Below are 25165 nucleotides of genomic sequence, written 5' to 3' on the forward strand. Positions count from 1 at the left end.
TCCTTCTGAAGAAAGAAGAGAAAAAAATATATAACGCTGCCATTCAAACTCTAAAAACTGGTATATGTAAAACCCACAAACTGCCTTTGAATTTAACATTAGCAAATGTAAACAAGTTCATGACCATAATTTATGAAGTAGTACATAAAATGAACAGAAAAAAATCAGAATGTGGTTTATTTAAATACTCGGGTCACGAGTATTTGATTTTCAACTGTACCTCAACCAAAATACATTGCATCCCATAGTTTTAACACAAATAGCAAATTATATATTGACAAACATGCAATTTTATAAGGTTCATATTTGGGTAGGACTATTGCAACTTAGTATGCATAATTTTTATCCACATTTACAGGATAAGATGAACATCACAGTTGCTAAGACTAGAATAATTATACAGCACATTAGTTTATCAAATATTCAAAGATTTTTACCTAAAATCACCACTAAGTATTAAACTATTGTAGCATACAGGGAAACCTGTACTATTAACCTAGCATTTTTTTTTTCTACTGTATAAAAGTTGACAAGTATTTTAAAAGCAACTAGGCCAAAATCATATATCAAACTATACGGTACCATACCAAAATTAACTCAGTAAGAAATATTTTCCATTGATCGAATGTATAGAAATGACATTTTCATGCTGATGGTAAAAATGTAAAATTTTATATTCTGGTAACGTGTCAAGTTAAATCTTATGTTTAAACTATCTATTTATCTATCTATCTAAACTATACAATACAAATCTCCTAAATATCTAACATTAAAGGACACATTTTTAAGGTTTTATGCATTTATATAAAGGGAATTTAATGTTTTTTCCCCCCTTCTTCTCTCTTAGTAGAAGGGGCTAAAATAAACAAACTAAACAAAATTACATACCTTCACCAAGCCTGGATGAGAAAAATACAGAATGTACGGTTTCATGATATGATTATTAATTATTACACAACAAAAGTTTACACTGCCAAATTAAACAATGCAAGTAAAATATCTTCCTCATACACTGCAACATACTTACCAATCTTGTATAAATTGACAGCAAAGCAGAAACTATTCTTAAAGTAAATATATTAAAACAATTTCTCACATGTATTAAGTTGTTAAAAATAAACAGTAAATACATCAAATCTAAGCAAAATTTTATAAAAAGATGCTATTACACATTGTTTAGGTATGTCAGTACCAAAGGAGCGCATATTGCTTATGGCCAATGTAACAAAGAAAACAATTTCCAAAGTACTTCTGTGATACATCACTTTAGAAAGTAAACAGGAAAACAAATAGTTTAAGAAAAAATCATTTTACTTACTACAGAACACAAAAGGCATTTATAAACAGGTGTACACCATGGCTGTGTACCTAAATATTAATATGAAAAGTAAATAATATTTAATAATGACTTCATAAACTTCATTTACATGGTTTAACAATAACAAACAACATTTCTTTAAACTCCACATGTTATTGCAATTAAGGTTCTCTCAAAATTTTAGATTTCGGACATGTAAATATTTAACATATAAACTTTGCAAATACATATTTTCACTTTTAGTAAGTCACTCTAAGCTTGATTAGCCATTGTATGTGGGTGGTTTAAAACAGAAATGTGCAACTTGGAGTTAAGGTGGCTAATACTGAAGTTCGAAATTTAAACATTAATAGTAATAAATGGACCACAAGCTTAAACAATGTGTTCAAATTTTCCAAATATGAACTATTTTAGAAGTATTCGTCTACCATAACCTTTCAGAACATGACTAATTCAGACTTTAGTTGTAATGGATAAAAGCATGCTTGCCAAATATAATAGCAATAGCTGCTTGAGATGTCACAAGAACAGATACTTCAATACCAAGTCAATACCAAAATGCAGTGTGTTACGATACTATCTTTTTACATGATCAGTACTGCACTGACGAGCAACAAGTGGACGTGCTACTTCATAAGGACAATAATGCATAATAAAAGTGTGAATAAAAACTACATGTGAAAATGCTTCACAGAGCTACAGCATAACATTTCAAAGAAACACAGCAGATGTCTGAATCATGGTGGTCATTAAAAATAAATTAAAAAAAAAAAAACAAATGAATACACAAAGGCTTTGTTATTATAATTATAGCCCATCATGGAGGCGCAAGTTGTAATTAATTACTTGTAGATTGTGGGATTAATCACTTTTTAATACCATTCCTAAGCAGTTTTGATATAGGCTTTGTTATTACAATTTAATCCCAGCTTAGAGATGCTAGTTATAATTATTTACTTGCAGATTGTACAATTAATCACTTTTTAATACCATGTCCTAAGCAGTTCTGATAAAGAACATCCGCTGCATTCATTTTCTGACTGGATACCTACAAGTATATGTTCAAATATCCATCCACTTTAGGCTTGAGAGGAAAACCTCACACAAACACACACACACATACAGTATATAAATAAAAGACTGGAATGTGAGTGGAAACTGTGCCAACAGCAATATTAGCAATGTACAAACAGTTGTAAATATCAAAGCAGGTTTCAAACAATAGAGCTGCTCCATTTTTTGGTAACACAATAAAATGTTAGGTTTCAAAGCTTAAAAGGATGAAGAATTTCTCTCTAGTAATATGGCACGTACTTTTTAATTTTATTTGGAGAAAATAAAATTGCATACAAAAAAGTTGAACTTGCAGAAAAAATAACTTCATAAAACAGCAAGTACTGCGTTAATAAACGTACCACCGAGGAATGCAGTTACACCAATACAGGAAAACAGAATACTGAATACAAACTTAAAACCGTTTAATTTGTTTCCACCTTTTGTTTTTTGAAGGCAACTAATGCTAATGAGTAAAACCCCCAACGTGCTGAATGTAGTTAGGAACATATACAGTAAATCATATGTTTGATTAGCACACTGCCAATATAATACAGTCTCTCAGTTTCAATTAAATGACTACAAATAACCTTAGTATATTCATTTTCAAATTCTGGATCTGTACACATGCTAGACAAAGCCATTTCACTCAAAATAGCATTAGAAAACCTGTTTTAACAAGAGTTCTTGAATAATGGGCCAATATAAAACTAAAAAGTCGTATTTCACAAAGGAAGCCTTAAATTTGAGACAATTTTAAACCAAAAGAAAAAAAGGGGGTTAAATGAGGAAAATTACAGCCCTGAGAGTTTGTGACATTTAAAACGGGAATCTCTTAAATGTCATTCTGTAGCAAGCTTTTAAAAAAAAAAAAAAAATATGCAAATATACATCTTACAGTAGAAAATGATACAAACCCAACAGAGGGATTCGCAAAAGATTTTAAAAATGTGGTGTAACCAAAACATCTTCAGAAAGTTTGTTTAAATGAAAATATCCATAATTATTTAAGAGTTCAAAGTACAGACATAATAATGCTCAAAATTTTATTTTAATTTATTTACATTTATTTTATGCAGTATATTTTACAAAATGTCAGAGAGTAAGTTTAGAATGTGCACATGGTTAAGAAATAAGGTAGTCCACCCCATTTGGAAATCCCTTATATTTACTTTTACATTTGAGCAGCCTAATCTAATCCTTCTTTAGTGTCTTCGAGACCAGCATGTTGATTTTGTCGCTGCTGACAGAAACAGAATGAAGTTTGGGGAGGTGGTTCACCTTGAAGAACCACTACCAAAGTCATGACAGAGCAATGTTGATTGCTTAAACACATCATAGCAACCCATCACGAGACACCACACAAATGAAACACAACCCATTTCCATTAAATACAACCCATTTTGGACTGTAACCCATTTAAGAAACTGTGGACTAGAGGAATCCCTATGTCTATCACAAAATAAATTCAAGTCTTGCACTGTAATTTGATATTTATCGGTTCCAATACTAATTCACAAAAATGACAGTTGGGCAACTACTTGATTAATAAAACACCATTTTAATATTGTTGTTACTATCAATATTTATATATTTTTATATTCTATTACTGAAAAAAAGCACAATATTGTCCACTTGAATAACTGAGATACTTTTATTTAAAAGGCAGATTTCTATTTTTCTCATGGTATCGAATAGGTATTAAGTATTGTAAAATTTCACTGGTAATGTATTGAATGCAAAAGACATCCCTAGTAACTGCTGGATTCCTCTCATTCCCTACAACTATGTATTCAACAATTCTAGAAGAAACTAATTTTACTCTCCTCATATTCTAATCTATTATGCAACACTGTATATTCAATCTTCAGTATCATTAAATCTTTATGAACAATTTGATTCATTTATGGGAGCTACAAGATTTAATAAAAAACAGAGGATTGCTCAATAGTAATGATGAGGTAAATAATTCTGTATGTGCTCATTTTAATAAATATAAATGGTTTAATGCTGGTCACGAAAAATGTCACAATACTAACGTTTTCACATTACAATCAGGTTTAATTGCTAAACAGTTCTAAAATCAAATCAAAATAAAAATCACCAATTTCGAAATAAATTTAAAAAATGTTTTTCATGAAAAAAAACTAAATTTATTAGCTCTACACTTACTTTTACAGTCTTACGCAAAACATTTTATAACCACTTCATTATACAAACATATGTCAAGTAGTCATTTAACTTTTTTTTTAATTACAGAAACATTAAAAGAATTTCAAGTTTGCTTTTAAGATGCAATAAGCCATATGACAATGATACCATTACTTTGGATTGTGAAGCAAATGATCAGGTTTTGCTATAGTTTACATGTGATCACCATTTTATTTTGACCCTATAGCTTTAGGTAAGCACAGGAACAGAGCTTCCTTTTCTGATCTCAGGCTGGGCATTCTAGCAGTGCCAGACTGCCTTCTACTTACAGGGGTTCATCAAGGCTGAGTATTTTGGGGTCTAGTCTACAGAAAGATGGTAAAAGACTATGCAAAAATCAGTGAATACATACTGTGTAGCAAATTTTTCATATTAATCCTGCAAGGAAGGAAAGAGTTAAATGTTTAACTAGAAAGAGTAACAAAGTACTGTATTAAAACATATTTCTTTCATTATTTCAATCAAAATAAAAAATGTTGAGAGGGTATCAGTTTTCAGTTGTGATTTGTGTATTTTTTCTGTCCTGGCTGTGAAAGTAATTGTTTCTTTTAAAGCCAGGAATTATAAAGTTGATCTGCATAAATATGCTGCTCCCAACTGTGCTCCTTTACTTTATTTCCCCTACTTAAATGTTATCAACCACAGCTGCAATGGGTAAATGTTGGCAATGAACTAGACAAATTACAGAACACTTTCCATTACCCAAGGCAATTTTTAGAGGCCAGTAAATTAAACAATAGATTTAAAGCATTAGTGTAAAGTTTTGATACGATTCTAACAGCACATTGTGTTTTCATTTAAAAATCACTCATAACAAGTCGGCACCGCTCAACGTGCCAAAGAAGAACTTGTACTTATACTTTACTGCAGCTAAATGCATGACCATGCCACAGTCTGTTTAAGTACTTGGTCAAAAATCAAAAGATTTGAGCACAGGATGAAAAATAATTTTAAAAGTAACACAAACAAGTTATGTTTTGAAACCTTCAAAGACTATTATGTACATATACCACAGTGTTATAATTCTTGAATAAACCTACTGAATTGCCATTATATTTTGATGACCAGAATAACAGGCACGATGTTGAAATCAGTCCAAACACTGCCACACCATACCTGTATGGTAGTATGTTGTCCAAGATAACATTGTTGGGATGGGTTGGCCAATTTTTATTCAGTTCAAACAATGAAACACACTTAAAAGCACAAGTTGGAAAATGAAGAATTGAACACATAATATTTTAGCAAAATATTATATTCCAATTACCTATACACGCCTTATTGGTAAACTTCAAACAACATTGAGAAAAAAAAAACTGCTGAAAGAAGAGCTGGATGAAATTAATAAAAGACAAAGACTGAGCAAATAGTTTAACTATTAAGATTATCTTCTTAAATATACAAATCATAACTATCAAAACTTGCTTATCATTTAAGATGGTTATCTGAAGCAAGCTTGAGCTGAACTCTACTTTCAAGTACAAGAGGTTTTTTAACTGAAACTATAAACTGCTCATTATTATATAAATTTAGATAAGATTTCTATAATTAGTGCTGTAGATTTGGACTGAGACTCAAATATCTGTTTATATATTTGCATTTCAGCAGTAACAGCTTTCTTTTTAGAATAGTTCATATGAACTAATTTCTACAAATGTCTTAACTAAACCATCATTCAGAATATTGCAAGAAAAATACATTAATACATTACTTAAAAGCAGAAAATACTACTTTCCCTCACAGTTTGACATTTGGGGAGTTTTGCTTATCTAACAATGACCAAGCTGTAAAACTCCCTGTTCACTTACAAACTCTCCACTGGGTCTGTTATCTACTAGAGCTCTTTCACACACACATATTAGACTACTAACTCCAGAAGGGAGTTGTGCGTCAGCAGTGGCCAATTCTGCTTCAAGAACATGAAACTTGAAAGCATTTCTGGGACCTCTAAAGTTGCTGCATCTTTGAGATTAAAATCAGCAGATAAAAGCCATCTTCTAGTAATTGCACAGGAAAATTCCTCGTCTCCTGCCAGACTCTAGTGGCCTCAGCTTTTAAGAAGACAAAACTGTTCTTCATTTTCTTAATAGAGACCAGCTGGTCTAGAAAGCATGTAGCCTATTGCACGTCATCAATTGCTTACAACTGCCTGTAGCAAGAGAATGTGGAAATCCACACAAATGCTGGATTGTCCGTACTGTAATAAACAGTCTATAACCTTTTAACTCGCAAAATGTGAACTGAAAAATAAGAGTTTAGGAAAAATACTGAGATGGTCAAGTAAATAACGTAGCAGAAGAAAGGCTGATGTAATATACAAAATGCACTTAAGGATGATTAAGCGATGACCAAGAAATCAGCAGCTGTCTATAAACAATGAGAACGGACAATTGTTATATGCACAGAAATTTCAAGGGTGACAGCCCAAATGAAAAGGTAGAAGAACCACCAGAATATAGTAGACTTTTATTTTATACTAGCAAAATACCCACGTTTCGCAGCGAAGTACTGTGTTAAAGAAGTTATGAAAAAGAAAAGGAAACATTTTAATAATAACGTAACATTACTGTCAATGTAATTGTTTTGCAAACTTTAGCGAAGTGAAGATGTGATCCACTATTGTTTGGGGGAGTTGCCCAGATCTCTCTTTGGGTTTGGCAAAAGGTCTCAGTAGACAGTAATGCTGTTAAATGGATAGAGAAGTTGTAGGTTTAAGTCCCAGGCACATAGAAGTCCTGGGTTCAAGTCTCAGGCATGTAGCAAGGAGGATAGTGTTCCCTGCCTCAGTAAAAAAAAAAAGAAAAAAAAAAAGTTAAAGTCCTCCCTGAGGTAATAAGGAGGCAACCAGAGGGAGGGAGAATCCCACAGGAAGATAGGGCTAAAGATATAATCATATAATTGTATAACATTGAAGAGTAATCAATTTACGCCAGGCAGTATGCGGAAAATATTTAAGAACAAGGAATATGGAAGGTTTATGTAGAGTTTGCATGTCCTGTGAAAATAAATGAGTATGTATTTTTGTTTTGTGCCAGGCAGAATGTGTAAGTAAATAAGACATCTTGATGCACAGCAAATTTAAAGAAATTTGTGTATGAAATATGTCTTGAAAGAATTGTTTCCTGTGTCTAGGAAATGTGTGAATGGGACATCTTTGTCTGAAATGTACTTGTATTAAACTGAATATTGTGCACACAAATATAGAAACATCTGATACAGTTCCAGAACTCTGAAAATGTTTAATATTTGATAGAATGAAAACGTCTCCACTTTGCTTAAAAAATGTGGACACTGTTTAAAATGCTTTCCATGAGCTGTTAGGTGATTGAAGTATGGGTGATACGGTGGCACAGTGGTTGGCACTGGTGCCCACTAACAGTAAATGAAGGTTCAAACGTTCATATTCAGAGTGGAGTAAAATAAATGTAAGCAATGACAGGAAAAGTGTGTGTAAATGCTTTAAATAGTAGATGCTAAATAATAATAATAAAACTTAAGTAACTGTTAAAGACAGTTTAAGTCAGTTTGAGTATGCTGTGGAATGTGAAAGATCTAGTGAAGAATATTTGAAGAAATTTAAGTGAATTTGGGAATATGTTTAGTTGAAGACGTGTGAAAATATGTGGTGGTATTTGAAATGAAGAGGCAATGGATAAAGGTGTACATAAATGTTTTGGATTTAAACTTAAAAAATGAATATGATTAGGTCCAATGAAATTTTTCCAGATTTAGTATAAATGTGTATGCCTTTTTCCTTTTGAGTAGTGGCCATACTCAAATGGAAGAAAGTTCTTTTAGTAATTTTAAATAAAAAAAAAAAGAGAGAGACATTTCTCTAGGATAGGGAGAGAGCTGGTGACAAGCACTGGCTTGCAGTCTAGGTAGTGTTCTATACTAAGCTATGCTGTACAAAAGGGGGGTGGTTAACTAACAAAAAGTGTAGACTATGCTTTTTCTATAGATCAACACACTGGAGAAACTGAAATAAGTATTTAAGGATGATAGCAATGAACAAGTGTGCATAAACAAGTAGCCTTAAAAAGTGGTTATGGGTAAAAGAAATCAATATTATTAAAGTTAGCTAAATTTTTATTGCATAAGTACTATATGCAATAGTGTGATGTACCATGAGGGCATTTTTAAATAAAATACTAGATTATTTTATTATAAGACATTTGATACAGTGTGAGATGTTGATTTCTTTTCCCATCACTCCTTGTTCACAAATAATTTGAATATCTTAAATGTGAAAGTAGAATGTTAATGTTTGAATGACTATATAGATAATAGGGTTTAGGTTTATTTTATATACAAACCGGATTCCAAAAAAGTTGGGACACTAAACAAATTGTGAATAAAAACTGATTGCAATGATGTGGAGATGGCAAATGTCAATATTTTATTTGTAATAGAACGTAGATGACAGATCAAACGTTTAATCCGAGTAAATGTATCATTTCAAAGGAAAAATATGTTGATTCAAAATTTCACGGTGTCAACAAATCCCAAAAAAGTTGGGACAAGTAGCAATAAGAGGCTGGAAAAAGTAAATTTGAGCATAACGAAGAGCTGGAAGACCAATAAACACTAATTATGTCAATTGGCAACATGATTGAGTATAAAAAGAGCTTCTCAGAGTGGCAGTGTCTCTCAGAAGCCAATATGGGTAGAGGATCACCAATTCCCACAATGTTGCGCAGAAAGATAGTGGAGCAATATTAGAAAGGTGTTACCCAGCGAAAAATTGCAAAGACTTTGCATCTATCATCATCAACTGTGCATAACATCATCCGAAGATTCAGAGAATCTGGAACAATCTCTGTGCGTAAGGGTTAAGGCCGTAAAACCATACTGGATGCCCGTGATCTCCGGGCCCTTAAACGACACTGCACCACAAACAGGAATGCTGCTGTAAAGGAAATCACAGAATGGGCTCAGGAATACTTCCAGAAACCATTGTCAGTGAACACAATCCACCGTGCCATCCGGCGTTGCCAGCTGAAACTCTACAGTGCAAAGAAGAAGCCATTTCTAAGCAAGATCCACAAGCTCAGGCGTTGTCACAGGGCCAGGGATCATTTAAAACGGAGTGTGGCAAAATGGAAGACTGTTCTGTGGTCAGACGAGTCACGATTCAAAGTTCTTTTGGAAATCTGGGACGCCATGTCATCCGGACCAAAGAGGACAAGGACAACCCAAGTTGTTATCAACGCTCAGTTCAGAAGCCTGCATCTCTGATGGTATGGGGTTGCATGAGTGCGTGTGGCATGGGCAGCTTGCATGTCTGGAAAGGCAACATCACTGCAGAATAATATATTCAGGTTCTAGAACAACATATGCTCCCATCCAGACGTCATCTCTTTCAGGGAATACCCTGCATTTTTCAACAAGATAATGCCAGACCACATTCTGCAACAATCACAACATCATGGCTGCGTACGAGAAGGATCTGGGTACTGAAATGGCCAGTCTGCAGTCCAGATCTTTCACCTATAGAGAACATTTGGCATCATAAAGAGGAAGGTGCGACAAAGAAGGCCCAAGACGATTGAACAGTTAGAGGCCTGTATTAGACAAGAATGGGAGAGCATTCCTATTTTTAAACTTGAGAAACTGGTCTCCTCGGTCCCCAGACGTCTGTTGAGTGTTGTAAGAAGAAGGGGAGATGCCACACAGTGGTGAAAATGGCCTTGTCCCAACTTTTTTGGGATTTGTTGACACCATGAAATTCTGAATCAACATATTTTTCCCTTAAAATGATACATTTTCTCAGTTTAAACTTTTGTTCCGTGATTTATGTTCTATTCTGAATAAAATATTAGAAGTTGGCACCTCCACATCATTGCATTCAGTTTTTAATTCACGATTTGTATAGTGTCCCAACATTTTTGGAATCCGGTTTGTAATTTGATGCTCTTAAACAAACATTCCGGACACTTGTTAAATTCTGAAGCCATATGCAGAAATGTATGTGTCAATCTATAATAATAAAAAGCAAAGCCCTCACTGACTGACTGACTGACTCACTCATCACTAATTCTCCAACTTCCCATGTAGGTAGAAAGCTGAAATTTGGCAGGCTTATTCCTTACAGCTTACTTACAAAAGTTAAGCAGGTTTCATTTCGAAATTCTACGTAACGGTCATAACGGTCGACAACGTCCGCCATGTTGAACTTTCTTATTTATGGCCCCATCTTCTCGAAAGTCAGTAGGCGGCTTACCTGAGCTAACCGAAACTTTCCAACGTCACCAATTTTCAAACTTCCCGTGTAGGTAGAAGGCTGACCCCATCTACATGAAATTTGGTAGGTGGCTTCCCTGCGCTATAAAACCGATGTACGTACTTACTTCGGTGGTATGACGCCACTGTCGGCCGCCATATTGAATTTTCCAAACGTCACTAATTCTCGAACTTCCCGTGTAGGTAGAAGGCTGAAATTTGGCAGGCCCATTCCTTACAGCTTACTTACAAAAGTTAAGCAGGTTTCATTTCGAAATTCTACATGTAACGGTCATAACGGTCAACAACGTCCGCCATGTTGAACTTTCTTAATTACGGTCCCATCTTCACGAAATTTGGTAGGTGGCTTCCCTGAGCTAACCAAAACCAATGTACGTACTTATTTCGGTGGTATGACGCCACTGTCAGCCGCCATATTGAACTTTCCAACATCACTAATTCTCCAACTTCCCGTGTAGGTAGAAGGTTGAAATTTGGCAGGCTCATTCCTTACAGCTTACTTACAAAAGTTTAGCAGGTTCATTTCAAAATTCTACGCGTAATGGTCATAACGGTCAACAACGTACGCCATGTTGAACTTTCTTATTTATGGCCCCATCTTCTCGAAAGTCAGTAGGCGGCTTACCTGAGCTAACCGAAACCAATGTACGTACTTATTTCGGTGGTATGATGCCACTGTCGGCCGCCATATTGAACTTTTCAATAGTCTTTGTTACTTATGGGCCCATCTTCAAGAAATTTGGTACACGGGTTCCCAACGCTAACTGAATCCTACTTACGTACATATATACGTCCATAGCCTGCAGCACGGTCGCGTGTGAGGCGGCGTTGAGTCCCCATCCCAACGCCTCCCACGTTGTTGGCTGCCTGCCTATATAAGACCGCCCGTCGCTCCGGTCTCTACATTCCCTTCCTTGCTTCACTACGGGATTCACGTCTCCCTACTGATAACTACAGCCTTTTTGTGTAATCCACGGCTTCTCCGCTGTTTTATTGTTTGTTTATTACAATTATAGTTATTGTGTAGGTATTTTACACTTACTTTACATTGCTCAGGTACCCATTTCCTTTATCATTCCAACCCCTATTACCATGTCTATCGAGATGATCAAATTGCACGGCCATATCAGGCTCACTCTTGATATCCGGAGGAACACTGTGTCTTATGTATTGAATGACTGGGACAGGTTCAAGGTGTGGACTGATGACAGTACAGGAGATAATTATACTACACAGGAGCACTATAAGAGTGAAATGCTTAAGCCCTTCACCTATGGTTCTGCATGTGAGTTGATGGCTGCCACTGAATTGTTCGGTTGTTGCTTTCAAGTGTACTGAAATAGCCAAATATTTTACACCTTTCGACAACCGCCAATGCCTCTTAAACATCTTAGATTCACAGGTGACGATTTCAGTAGTGGACACTTTGATGTTTATGAATGTTTAAACTCTCAAAAGCTGGATGTGATTTTAACGATGAAACCGGTTTTGTGCTTACAACGCTTGACAGATGCCAAATGTCATTTCAACACAACAAATCCTGCAAATACTGCCGTAATTGAAACCATGAAACTCAAACCGATTATGACAGCAGCAATCCAAGCTGTGAGATTTGAGACAAGATTACTTACTGTTCACATGGCCAATTGTACGTTGCATCCTTAAGAGTAAGCTCAGCGCACAGCTTGGTCAGATTACAACCGGAGGGCCGAACTGACAACAAGGTATACAAAGAGATCCTTAACAAATAATTATTGGTATATTTTCCCTAATAAAATTTTTTTTTAAAAATGCGAAGCGCGGGTATTTTGCTAGTGTAATAATAATAACTAGCCAACCCGCGGCGTAGCATACGCCGCATAATTATTTATTGATGTGTGAACACTTCCTGAAAGACACAGTTGTTCAGTGGAGTGTGATTTTAAATGTTTGTTGAGATATCTCTGCAGTCGGAATGTTTTCGAACAAATAGTGCATTGAAAGACCTGTGTGGAATGCGTTTGTTCAGTGGAGTGTGTGTTTAAATGTGCTTTGAGATATTTCTGGAGCGTAAAGGTTTTTGAGCAAATGTCGCATTGAAATTCCGGTGTGAAATGCGTTTGTAAATGTTTGTCAGTTAGAGGATAATGGGAAGATGACGTCACATCAGCGTGGCTGCAGTCAAATGTTTGTGTTAAATGGTATTTGCACATAGTTGAGGAGATCCATCTCAGCCGTGAAGTCCTCATTACAAATTGTGCAACTGAAGGTGTGAGTGGAATGAGTTTGTAAGTGCTTCTTGAGAGCGCAAGTTGTTTTGAAGCACTGCTGGCAATGTTCACATTGCAGCATTCGTTCAGTGGAGTGTGTGTTTAAATGTGCTTTGAGAAACTTCTGGAGTGTGAAGGCTTTGGAGCAAATGTTGCATTGAAATTCTGGTGAGAAATGAGCTTGTAAATGTTTTTCAGTAAGAGGATAGTGGGAAGGTGACGTCACATCAGTCATAAGGATATTTGGGTCAAAATCAGGTTTTTTCAGAATTGGAGTAATTGAGGGTGTTTTTAGTGAGAGGGGGACCGTGCCTGTAGTAAGGGAACAGTTAACTATAGCAGTTATCATAGGGTGAAATATGTGACAGACAGGACTTAAAGCTTGTAGGTATTGGATCTAATTGGCATGTGGAAGAATTAGGTTTTGTTATCAGCTCCGAGAAATCATTTTCATCTGGTAAACATATCTGAAAATAGGTCAGTTGGTAGGGGAATATGGGTGATAGGGGAGAGTATGACATTTTCTGCAGGAACAGAGGAAGAAAGTTGCTGGTAGATTTTTTCAATTTTTGAGTTGAAGAAATCCAAAAATTTGCAGCAGTATTTAACAGAGAGGTTATGGTAAGCAGCATTTTCTGGTAGTGTATTAAGCCTTTTCATTGCAGAAAAAAGAGCTCTAGTATTTTCCCCTCCTGTATTGATAATGTTAAAATAATATACAGTTTTGGTAGCAGAGAGAGCATTTTTATATTTTAACATATGATTTGAGTACATTTCCTTGTGTACAACAAGACCCATCTTTTTAGCTAGGCGCTCCAACTGCCGGCCTGTGGCTTTGAGCTGACAGAGTTCAGATGTAAACCAGGGAGCAGTGCGAATAAATGAAACAGTCCATGTTTTTAAGGGAGCCAGTGTATCAATGGCAGAAGATAGAGCAGCATTTTAATGGACTACTAATTCTGATGGTGTGGCAGCAGAAGGAGGAACAGGCTGGGATTGCAAAAAATATATACAGGTCTCTGGATTTACATGCTTGACATTACGAAATTAAATTACACGCTGAACCTTTGATTTACTGAGAGGTAAGCTAGCATCAAATGTGATCATTTTGTGATCGGAGATAGGTAATTCAGTAGGAAAGATTGTGAGGTGTGATACCAGAGCAGCAAACTAAGTCTAAAATATGACCCTTGTTATGAGTCAAAAAGTTCACACATTGAATTAAATTAAAACAGTCAAGGATTTCATTAAAATAATTTGTCAGTGCATCAGCTGGCATGTCAAAGCATATGGTAAGCTCACCCATGAGGATGACATTAATAGACATTGTACATAAAGTTGTTAAAACAGTAAAAGGTTCTGTACTAAAAACACCTGATAGTTTAGGAGGTCTATATAAAACAGCAATTATAATAGGTGAAGGTCTGCAGAGTTTGACAGCTAACAGTTCAAAGGACGGATAAGCTGGAAGAGGTATCAGTGATGATTTTAAGTCTTTACGGTGTATTATTGCGAGACCGCCTCCCCTCCCCGAAGAACATGATTTGGAGATACAGACAAACTCTGGAGGAAGCACTTGATTTAGATGAAAATAATCACCCGGTTGCTGCCAAGTCTCCGTTAAGACATAAACTGGTGATTTTATCATAGACACTAAGATGGACAATCAGCAGAGCTTTGTCAGAGATAGAGTGAGTATTAAATAATCCAAACTTCAAAGCGTCTATGGATGTATACTCTGGTGATTTTACAAGGAATCAGCACATTATGATTAGCACATCACTCAAAAATACGTGGACAAGTGTGTCCTTTAGACCAAAGTGAAGGAATAGACCCGCTGCTAATCCTGCTAAGGCAAAAACGACGATGAGAGCCCCAGTGAATGTACTTTGGTCGTCGGAGAATCCCGCGGTGCAGCAGGAGATCAGCATCCAATTCATAGTTTGTTCAAAGTCAACACAATTCATCTGGTGAATATTTTAGTTTTGAAGATGTGACTGCATTAGATAGCAAAGTAGACATAATAATCCATGACAACCAATTGAGGTTTATCATAGTAGATTTCCGGAAATCACCCATGCAAATTCCAGATTGGAAGCAAAGCAATTTACCCCTTGTGTACCTACTCAGCCCAATTAAAATAATTGACAGGAGCAATTTCAACCACCTATTCATCAAAGCTAGTTACTTGAGCAGAGAAAATCAGTGAGAAAGTTTCCACTTACCCACACAGGTTACAGCCAGCAAAGAACATTTCTACGAGGGCTTGTGCTAAGGCCGAAGGAGGCAAGGGACGCAAATGTGTTTCAGTTTTTAATTCAATGCAAAGGAAGATCCGATGCAAAAGGCAAAAACGAGTAAAAAAACAACTAGAAAAAGTACACAAACAGAGCACAGAGAACCAGCAAGCAGCGGCAGATAAACGCCAGCATTGACTTCCAGTTCCTATAATACGTAATTAGTAAAATATTAGCTTAAAGAAAAATAGCTGGGACATGAATATTGAAACTGTTTATCTTTAAGATTTAAAGTTAAGAGGTAATAATAGATGCATTTTAAGATAATTGCAACTTTTGAAAATCACCGGTTAGCTTCTGATGAAGTGAAATACAAATTTCTTTATTAAATAATGGAAATCCCAAGACTGCACATAATTGAAAAATATTCTGTAATTAGAGCAACTGGGTAAAGAGAGTGTGGAGCTTAACTGTTTTAGTTTATTTTGCTCTTATTTCCAGAAATAATTAGGAATTTACCAGTCCAGACTGTGGATTTCTTCTTTGACTTTTGCTTGCTATGCTGACGGAGAGATGTTCTCTGGAGGACACTGGTATTATTATACATTCATTATGAAAAGGGGAACAAGAATGCCTGTCCAGGCTCCAGATCAAGACTGGAATAAGAAAGGAAAGTAAATACTTCAAAATTTCCTACAGGAACCTCTCTGTCTTTTGATTTTGTTTTGTTTAGCACTCCTAGACATATGTTTTCTCTGTAGAAGAGTTATGACATTTGGCTCTAATGAACCTGTAATATTAATGGGATTGGTTTCAGGGTTCTTACTGACCCGATATCATCCTGGTCCACATTTCCTCTAAGGGGGAAAAAGGTTGATATTTAGTTTGCAAAGTTATTTGTATAACAGCAAAGGTTATGTGCCAGTATGAATATTTTGAGACAACTGAATGCTTTTCCTTTGGTATATAATATATATTAAGACTGACTATTTTATATTGTGATGATTTACTTGTGGGGTCGCGCAGTGGTAGCACTGCTGCCTCGCAGTAAGGAGACTTGGGCTCGCTTCCCAGGTCCTCCCCTACATTGAGTTTGCATGTTCTCCCCATGCTTGCGTGGGTTTCCTCCGGGTGCTTCGGTTTCCTCCCACAGTCCAAAGTCATGCAGATTAGGTGCACTTGCAATCCTAAATTGTCCCTAGTGTGTGCTTGGTGTGTGGGTTTTATGTGTGTGCCATGCAGTGGGCTGGCACCCTGCCCGGGTTTTGTTTCCTGCCTTGTGCCCTGTGTTGGCTGGGATTGACTCCAGCAGACTCCCATGACCCTGTAGTTAGGATGTAGCGGGTTGGATGATGGATGGATGAATATGCTTTTAATTGAGTGGAGTCCACAACAACAGAAACTAGATACAACTATAAAGAAAAACATTTTTATTGAGGGATCTATTTTTTGAACATAATGGCTACAATGAGTGGAAATTCTGCATGGTGCTTACCAGCTGCAGAATTGATTTTGACCATAAAAAACAAATTCCCTAAGAGACAGAGACTGGATAAAATGACCATCTCTTTTACCGCTAGCATTTTTTTTGATAAGGGGTACCCCGCAACGAAACAGGCCTAACACCTTGAGACATTTTGGAATCCATAAGTGATTTTAAAAATGAAGTATTGCAATGCTGAATAATATGGAACAAAACTTCTTTACACCTGCAGGTAAAAGCTATTTTTCCTAGTACAATTTTATTTTAATTCTTTTCATTTTTATTATTTAATTTAATTTTGTTTCTTTGTATCAGTATACTGCTGCTGGATTATGTGAATTTCCCCTTGGGATTAATAAAGTACCTATCTATCTATCATTTTTTATGACAGCACTTGAATTTGAACCTGCAGACTGAGCTGTGTAAAAGGTCTGCAGACAAACGAATCATTCAACACCAAGGAGAAGCAAGCCATACCAAAGAGAGGATCAAGCCATGGACCAGGCCATCAACCAATTGACTACTGGACAACGTACTCAAAATTCAAGTTCAATGGATCACGGGTTCCTGCTGCCAACAACTCAACTGTGCAGGTGACCACTGATGCCGAATGATCATCATGGGTCCAGAATTGTAGATGGCAGCCCTGCTTGGCATCCAGACCAGAGCCTCATTCACTAGACGAAGAGTTCCAGGATATTGATATCCTTTGCTTTGGGGTACTGGATTCACACTTTTACTGTGAAGTCTATGTTCTTTCCCAAAGCCCACTTTAACTGTCCTTTCCAGGAAAATCCATGATTTGAACTATGGAGTTACAGAAGGTATAGGAGGAAAGGCTAATTATCTGCAAGCACAGCAAAGCAAATTAACTCCTTTCATAAACAATATGTATTTGCTGAATATTTGTAATTATTTCATTAATGGAAATACTGCACAATTATTTAAATTGTTTAACCTGTATTGCAATTGGGGTAGTATAACTGAACAAGTTTAGAAAATGTCATTAGCACAACATGGTCAACACTTGGAGTATAGAGTAAAGAGTAAATATTTTTAGATAGATGTTTCTAGTACATCTGAATCTATTGATACTTAAAGTTTTAAGGAACGTTTGTATGTAATTTGGACTATTAATTAAAATTTAATCACATGATTATTAGCACTTGCATCATTACTAGTTAATTCAGTCCAATTTAAACTTTCTGCAAATTAACATGTTAACTATAAAGAATGGTAGTAAACCTGAGGGACAATCAGGTGTCAAATAATTATATTGAAAACAAACTTGCAAAACTGATAAAGAACATACAAACAGAAAAATGATTGCATTTTACACCAATAAAATAAAATATTTAAATTATTTTAATGTCACTAATAACCATGATTTATCCGATTTTTTTTTTGTTTACACTCAGCTAAGTATATTTGCTTGAACCTTCACAGTGAGCATTAACCTCTTGACGATTTTCTAACCATTTACTTCCAAGTTACCTTTTAAAGTATTACTAAATTAAGTAAATGACATTTCAAAATGGGATATTTACAAAAGTAGCAGTAATTTTTAAAAGCCCCCACAAAAACCATGACAATTCTGGCATTCTGTCATGGTGTTTCTGACATACACAGAGCTTTATTTTAAAAATTTAGACTTGGTTCAAAGCAAATCTATCCACGATCGAACCAGCTTAATTCTACACATGGATGCAGCGCCTAGCCCAGCAATACCACATGTTAAATAAGAATGTCACTGTTAGGAGCAATTTTCAACACTGAATCATATCTTATACAATTGGGCATTATGCTCATCTATCGGAATATTAGCCGAGTTGTGAGCTACCCAGTACTTGTTTCTGTAGAAACATCCATAATTACAACAAAACACTCGAACTCAAAAATCTCAAGCAAAACGAAAAAGCACAGACTTAATAAACCATTAATCAGGGCATTAACTGGAATTTGGTGGTAAATGAACCCTAACAGTCTAAAAAATGATTTTTTACAAATGTCTGTACGAAATGCAGAACTTACATTGAAATTCAAAAATCAATTTTACTACTTAAACATTTTTTCCTTAAAGGGATAAGTAATAATGTGACCAAAAATGTCTCCTAGAATTTTAACAAAATAAATTCTGTTCCCATCAAAAAATAAACTTATCACTGCCAATTAAAATAAAAAGTACTTTAGATGGAATATTTTGATTAACAAATAGAAACTTTTTATGGAATTATAATTTGTATTGTTAAAAGTTTTTAAAATAATAATGTAAATTAGCATGTTTGCTGCCCTGCAACTATATTAAATATACTTTTTGCTTAGTTTAGTCAAAACTTGAAGGAATCAGACATGGTCATATTAGCCCAATCAACATCAAAACAGACAAGTTGAGCTAAGTAAAAACTACTACTGCAGAATTAAAAACTTCTGTACTCACATTATCGATAAAATTTGGTTTGAACCCATCTTGCTGTCTCCTCATTTCTTCTTGTTCTCGTTGACGCAACATTTCTTCCTCTCTTCGTCTTCTCTCTTCTTCATGCCTGTTAAATATTAATCAGAAGGAACATTCAAGTATTTTGAACTTCATTAAGAAACAATATAATTTTAAACTATAAAACTGTGGTAGTTAAGCAGTATTTACACATAACTTATAAAATGTGTAAACTGTAAGCAACAATTACACATAATTTACACTTTATCTTTTTGTAACATAAGAAATATAGTCATTGCTCATATGTATCTAAAGCAGTTTGATATAATCTTTAAAAGAAATGGCTATATACGCTTTAAAAGAAATGGATATGTAACACATTAATCAAAATTACGTAAAGTGTGTATTCCTCGCTGTTTGACTTGACAATACTTTAGTATAACATTTAATAGAAATCCTTGAAGGAGGCACATAAGACAGACAAGCAGCCCAGTTGGGAGGCCCCGAATAAATGGACAGGAGCTGCGACCGGACATGGACTTTATATCTTCCCCGACCACAACAGAAGAAAAGGACAGTGAAGTGTCCCTCAGGGATGTTAAGTCCTCTCAATGTGCTAGATGGCAGCAGATCTTCGTATCAGCATCCACTCAGGAACCAGCAGGGAATACCAGGAATTTTAGTTCAGCAGCACAGCCCTGCTGGGGTTCCTAAGTGCCACAGGGAGTTGTGCTCCCCAAAATATGGGACTGACATGGAAGTACTTTCATCAGGCAGTAGCCCTGGCACACTACTTCTCCGCTGCGAAGCGCGGGTATTTTGCTAGTATATAAATAAACAGGGAAGGCACTGTATAATAGATATATAAAAAACAGCTAAGGGGATAGATATATAGATAGATAGGAAGGAAAAGCACTATACGATAGGCAGACAGGGAAGCTCCTATATAATAATAAAATTACTGTTATTACTATATAGATAGACAGGGAGTTCAGGCAGGCAGAAAGGTGAAGGTTAAAAATAAGTAAATACATTTTCTCCCCTGTGGGGAATCGAACTCGGATCTCTTGAGGTACACCAAATTTGCTGTGCTCTAAGTGACGAAATCTTACCAGTACGCCACGGAAGCTGCTGTAATACTCTTGAACCTTTTATGAAAGTGTTTATTTGATCTTTGGCCTTCAGGCTTCACACATTTTATAGTTTATGCCTACATTTTGTAATATTTATTACAAAAATATGAAAAAGTTTCTATTTTAACATGTGTTTACACAGATTACTGTAGAAACAGAACACACATGAAATGCGTGTGTTTCAAATAACAATCTATTATTTCCACTCTAAAACTCCACTTCACTCCCAGATAATCGAGACATGAGCTGAAAGAAGTTCGTGCACGTTCTAAGTCGGTGGCGGGATGGAATAGCCGGCTGCTTGCAGCTTGTTTTTATCATCGGCACATTTACAGGACAAAGGAGGCTGGCGGAGAGGTGAGAACGGTTTTAAGAAGTAATTTAAGGTGGGACGGATCTACGAGTTTTTTCGTAGACTCTAGTAATTCTAGTGTTAAACATTACGTAGTACACTCCCATAACTCAAGTTGTATTTAATATTTGGGACAGATTCAAAATATCCAAACAAAAACACAGATTACTACCAAGAATGAACTGAAAGACTGACTTCACACTTTGATTTTTCAAGCAATTGCAACTGTACTTAACACCAGAAGTTGCCTTCTCAAAACTATTGGCTGAATGTTTGTCTCACAGATTTCATCAAAAAATGTGTTGGTAATATTTTCAATACATTAAACCTTTAGTCCACACTTTCTCCCCACTTTTTATTTACAAAACAGAATTTTACATTTTGGAAACACAAAAGACTATAAAAAAACATTTTATTGTCCTGTGTTTATGTAAACAACATAAATCAAATTAGTGCTGAACTACCAAATTTTTAAAATGGTACTATACCAGCATTGCACAAAATCCAGTAATCTTGCTACATGAAAACGTGCCTGACATTCCTTTTGCCTTTTTATTGTAATGGAAGCTCTGTATAGAGCATGAAATAGAAATGCTGATCTCTTCAACGGGTGTATGTTGTTAGTACGAAGACTTTTGACAGTAATCTAAGCTAATTCAACAAGTCATCCACTTAATAACAAAAAAAGAGATGGAAACAGTTGATAATGCTAGTCACCAATAGGGATGTCACAAAATCAGTGGAAATTTTACGACAGTCACTTCTGATACCATGACAAAAAATGAAATCCCACTCAATGGCTTTTTATTAATACAATATAAGACATACTGTATAAATACTCACATTAACAACAGCCATAAAATACTGTTATATTCATCAAGAAGTCAGTTAATCAAATATAATTTGAGTAAATAATATTAGAATTCATAAATATCGAAATACAATGAAAGGCTTCAATTTTAATGTGTGGTAATCTTGGGACCACTTCAGCATAGTGTCTATAAAGAAAATCGCCTGATTTATCTTAGTATGTGCAAATTCTAAATTTATTCTGACGACATCTGTCCAGCAACCAAAAACTACAGATTAAAACCCTTACTAAACATAAAGATTCAAATGTTATTACAGATGTACTGTTGAATTAGTGAATTACAAGATAATTCCAGATATTGTGTGGAGACAAAGTCAGAGAGACGAGATTGCGTTGGTTTGGATATGTGCAGAGGAGAGATGCTGAGTATATAGGGAAAATGATGTTAAAGATAAAGCTGCCAGGCAAGAGGAAAATAGGAAGGCCTAAGGGAAAGTTTATGGATGTGGTGAGGGAGGACATGCAGGTGATGGGTGTGACTGTGGTATAGCGGGTCCACGGCTCACTGAGTAAAGGCCATTCATTTTAAATAAATGATTACCGCGCTCGCGGCTTAGCGAGGGGACGTTGGGCCATAGCGAGCCGTGGGACGATCCGTAGGGTGTGGGCGTTTCTCACTGAGTGCACTGGTGAGGAACTGCCCACATTCGTGATTGTCCCATGGCTAATGCTGCAGCTGCCCTCGTCATTTTAAAAGAAGCGCGAGTCGGTTTTTGGGGGGATGAAAAAAGATTGAAAAAAGAACGAGATTGGGGGAAAAAAAAAAAAAAAAGATCGAGATCAAAAAAAAAAATGGAAAGAGGAGAAAAGAGAGAGAGGAAAAGAGGACGGAGGTTACAGGGTGCGAGGAAGCAGGCGGTGCGTGCGTGTGGTGAGCGCGCGAGGGCAGCTGTGAGGAAGCTGGGTGTAAGGCCGTCACCCGGGTGTTTGAGTGGATGTTGCTCCGCTGAGCGACCATGTAGCGGGAGTGACCTGGTGAAAGCGATGAGCCGCAGAAGGCCGCGGAAAGGCAGCGGAAGTCGGAAGACTTGGTGGTGGAGTCCCCAATGTGTGCGTCCTGGCCATTGGGGTAATCAAGTCTCGGGGACTGGGATGAGAGCCATACCGGAGCCAGGGATCGGGAGGTCTCCAGTCTCGAGTGTGTAGAGGAGGGCAGCTGCAGAGAGCGTCTTGCCTGCTGCTAAGCCCAAAAGGGATAAGCAGGTGAGACGCTAACAGAAAAGAAACACCGAGCTTGTTTGTTGTTTTTAAGACTGCTTCCATGAGAAGATTTTAACCTCTGGTTTTTAAGGATTGTTTTTTTCTATTTATTGGTTTTACCTCCATGTTCTTTAATGGATTATTTATTTAATGAAGAACGTTTGAACTGCACTATTTATTTGAACACCTGTTTTGTTGGATTTTAAATAAAAGCACTATTGCACTTTTTGCACCACCCCTTGCTCAATTATTTATTTGCCTCCATTGACTAGCTCACTCGGTTTCATTATCGACGGTGTTGGGTTCAAGGGTTCCCAAACAGCCATGGGAGCGTGGAGCCAGAACCCACATCGTCACAGTGACAGAGAAAGATGTAGAGGACAGGAAGATATGGAACAAGATGATCTGCTGTGGCGAACCCTAACGGGAGCAACCGAAAGAAGAAGCAGCAGCAGCAACAGAATTAACTAAGGGAGCAACTCTTGTCATCGATAGTGTAGGCAAGTCAAAAATTCACTTCATTTAAATTTTGTGCTGATGTTTTCTTGCTACAATTGTTTGTACTGGCAGTCTTCCTTCATCTCACAGTCCCATATGCGTATCTGTTGGTGCACGAAAAGTGAACACTATTTAGAAAATGAACAGATGATTGATCTAATGGACATCTGTAGAAGTGCTCACTATTAAATTCAATTAATCTCATTATCTTTCATTCTCCTCTTATAAATATGTAACAATATCTAAACAATTACACCTCATTTGACTGGTAATTGTTTTGCTCTCAAAGCACACATAAATCTGTTTCTGAATGAATTTCATAATGGAATAAAGTGACAATAATACATGCCTGAATGTGTGCTTTGTATTTTTTTCTTTTTTTAATCACAAGTACAATTCCTGAATTCATGTGCTGAAATTTTATTGTGCGAACACAAAAGCATTCCCAGATATGACCTCTACCGATTTTCTTTACAACACGTGTTAATGCGGTGCTGTATAATCAACACTGTGATCCATTTTTATATGTAGCTTTTTCTCATGCATTATTGTGCCTTCAGTAGTAATCTGTCTACTTGCAGTCATGCATGAGTGCAGTATAGATTTTCGCAGTACTAACGATACTGTAAAAAAAAATGGTACTGTTACGTTTTCTTAACTTTAGTATAGCAATTGTACTGAAATATCAATTCCTCTGACATCCCTAGTCACTGCCAACTTATTCATAAACAGAGCAGTTAAAATGAGACATTTTTAATACTTTGTTTTTCAGTTGCTAAGACAAATGAAACAGATCAAACTGAACAGTTTACAGCTCCTTTCTGCAAACACTGTTAAAGGGCTTGTATTAGCAAAAGAGATTACCAATCGAGTCTTTCCAAGTATTTATCCCTTGCTCATTCCAATGTTATCCAGGCTCTCAGAAGTCAAAAGGTGTGAAATGGTGTTTACAGTAAATGCACAAACTAGTTCAAGCTTAACTGTTGTGATTTTGTAGTATGCAAGACATCATACAAAATAGTGTGAATCTACAATGTACTCTATTAAGTTTTAATTAATGCATATTAATTTAAGTGTATTTTGTTCTCAATTTTAAATTAAGGTGTCAGGAAAGATTGTGCATATAACAACTCTTGCTGCTTTATGGAACAGTGGGAAAAACAAAGCTACTATTTATATAAAAAAAAGTTTGCTAGAAGGCACAAGGGAGACTCGGAAGTCAACTGGAAAAAGGTTCAGTGGTCTTCTGAGGCCAAAACTGAACTCTTCAGCAATCAGACTATAAACACTACACATTATCAAAAACACCATTGCCACAATGAAGCATTGTAATTACAACATTAGACTGCTGGGATGCTGCTCTGCTGCAGGCCCTTGAAGGCTAGTGACAGTAGAGGCAAAATTAATGCAGCAAAATACAGGGAAATCCTGAAGGAAAGCCTGCTGTCTTGGGATAAGATTTGCATTCCTCAAAGACAACAATTCCAATCATAAAGCCAAATCTACACAGCAATGGCATAAAAAAAAACAATTAGGTATCAATCTAATTGATAATTTGTGACAAGACTAGAAAAAGGTTGTTCACTCATGATAACTCTACCCGACAGAGTTAAGAAAAAAAAGAAGTTGTGTCCAAATGTCCAAACAGACTCAGCTAGAATTGCTACCAAAGGCGCATCTACTAAATAAAGACTTGGAGGGTGAATACGCATGTGAGAAATTATCTTTTGAATATTAATTTAGATCACTCTGCAGGGATTTGTTTTCACTTTGACTAATGTCTTTCTGTTTATCTATGTAAAAAAGCCAAACAGAAACCACTGTGATTCACTGTATGTATCTCATACTGCTTTTCCTAATGGGGATTTCAGCTTAAGCAATGG

The 25165-nt window shown here is 36.1% G+C and overlaps 1 protein-coding gene across 5 annotated transcripts in view; it reads right to left on the reverse strand.

Annotated features, from left to right (window-relative positions):
• pspc1 (paraspeckle component 1) overlaps positions 1-25165 on the reverse strand; it is a 139098-nt gene that overhangs the window by 59793 nt on the left and 54140 nt on the right. For all 5 annotated transcript variants that reach the window (XM_039743996.1, XM_039743995.1, XM_039743994.1 and 2 more), the window contains exon 6: positions 19232-19337. In XM_039743996.1, the coding sequence (XP_039599930.1) occupies positions 19232-19337 (106 nt within the window). The remainder of the gene's footprint in view (positions 1-19231; positions 19338-25165) is intronic.

The sequence above is a fragment of the Polypterus senegalus genome, chromosome 2 (genome assembly GCF_016835505.1).
Source record: "Polypterus senegalus isolate Bchr_013 chromosome 2, ASM1683550v1, whole genome shotgun sequence".
NCBI classification, from domain to species: domain Eukaryota; kingdom Metazoa; phylum Chordata; class Cladistia; order Polypteriformes; family Polypteridae; genus Polypterus; species Polypterus senegalus.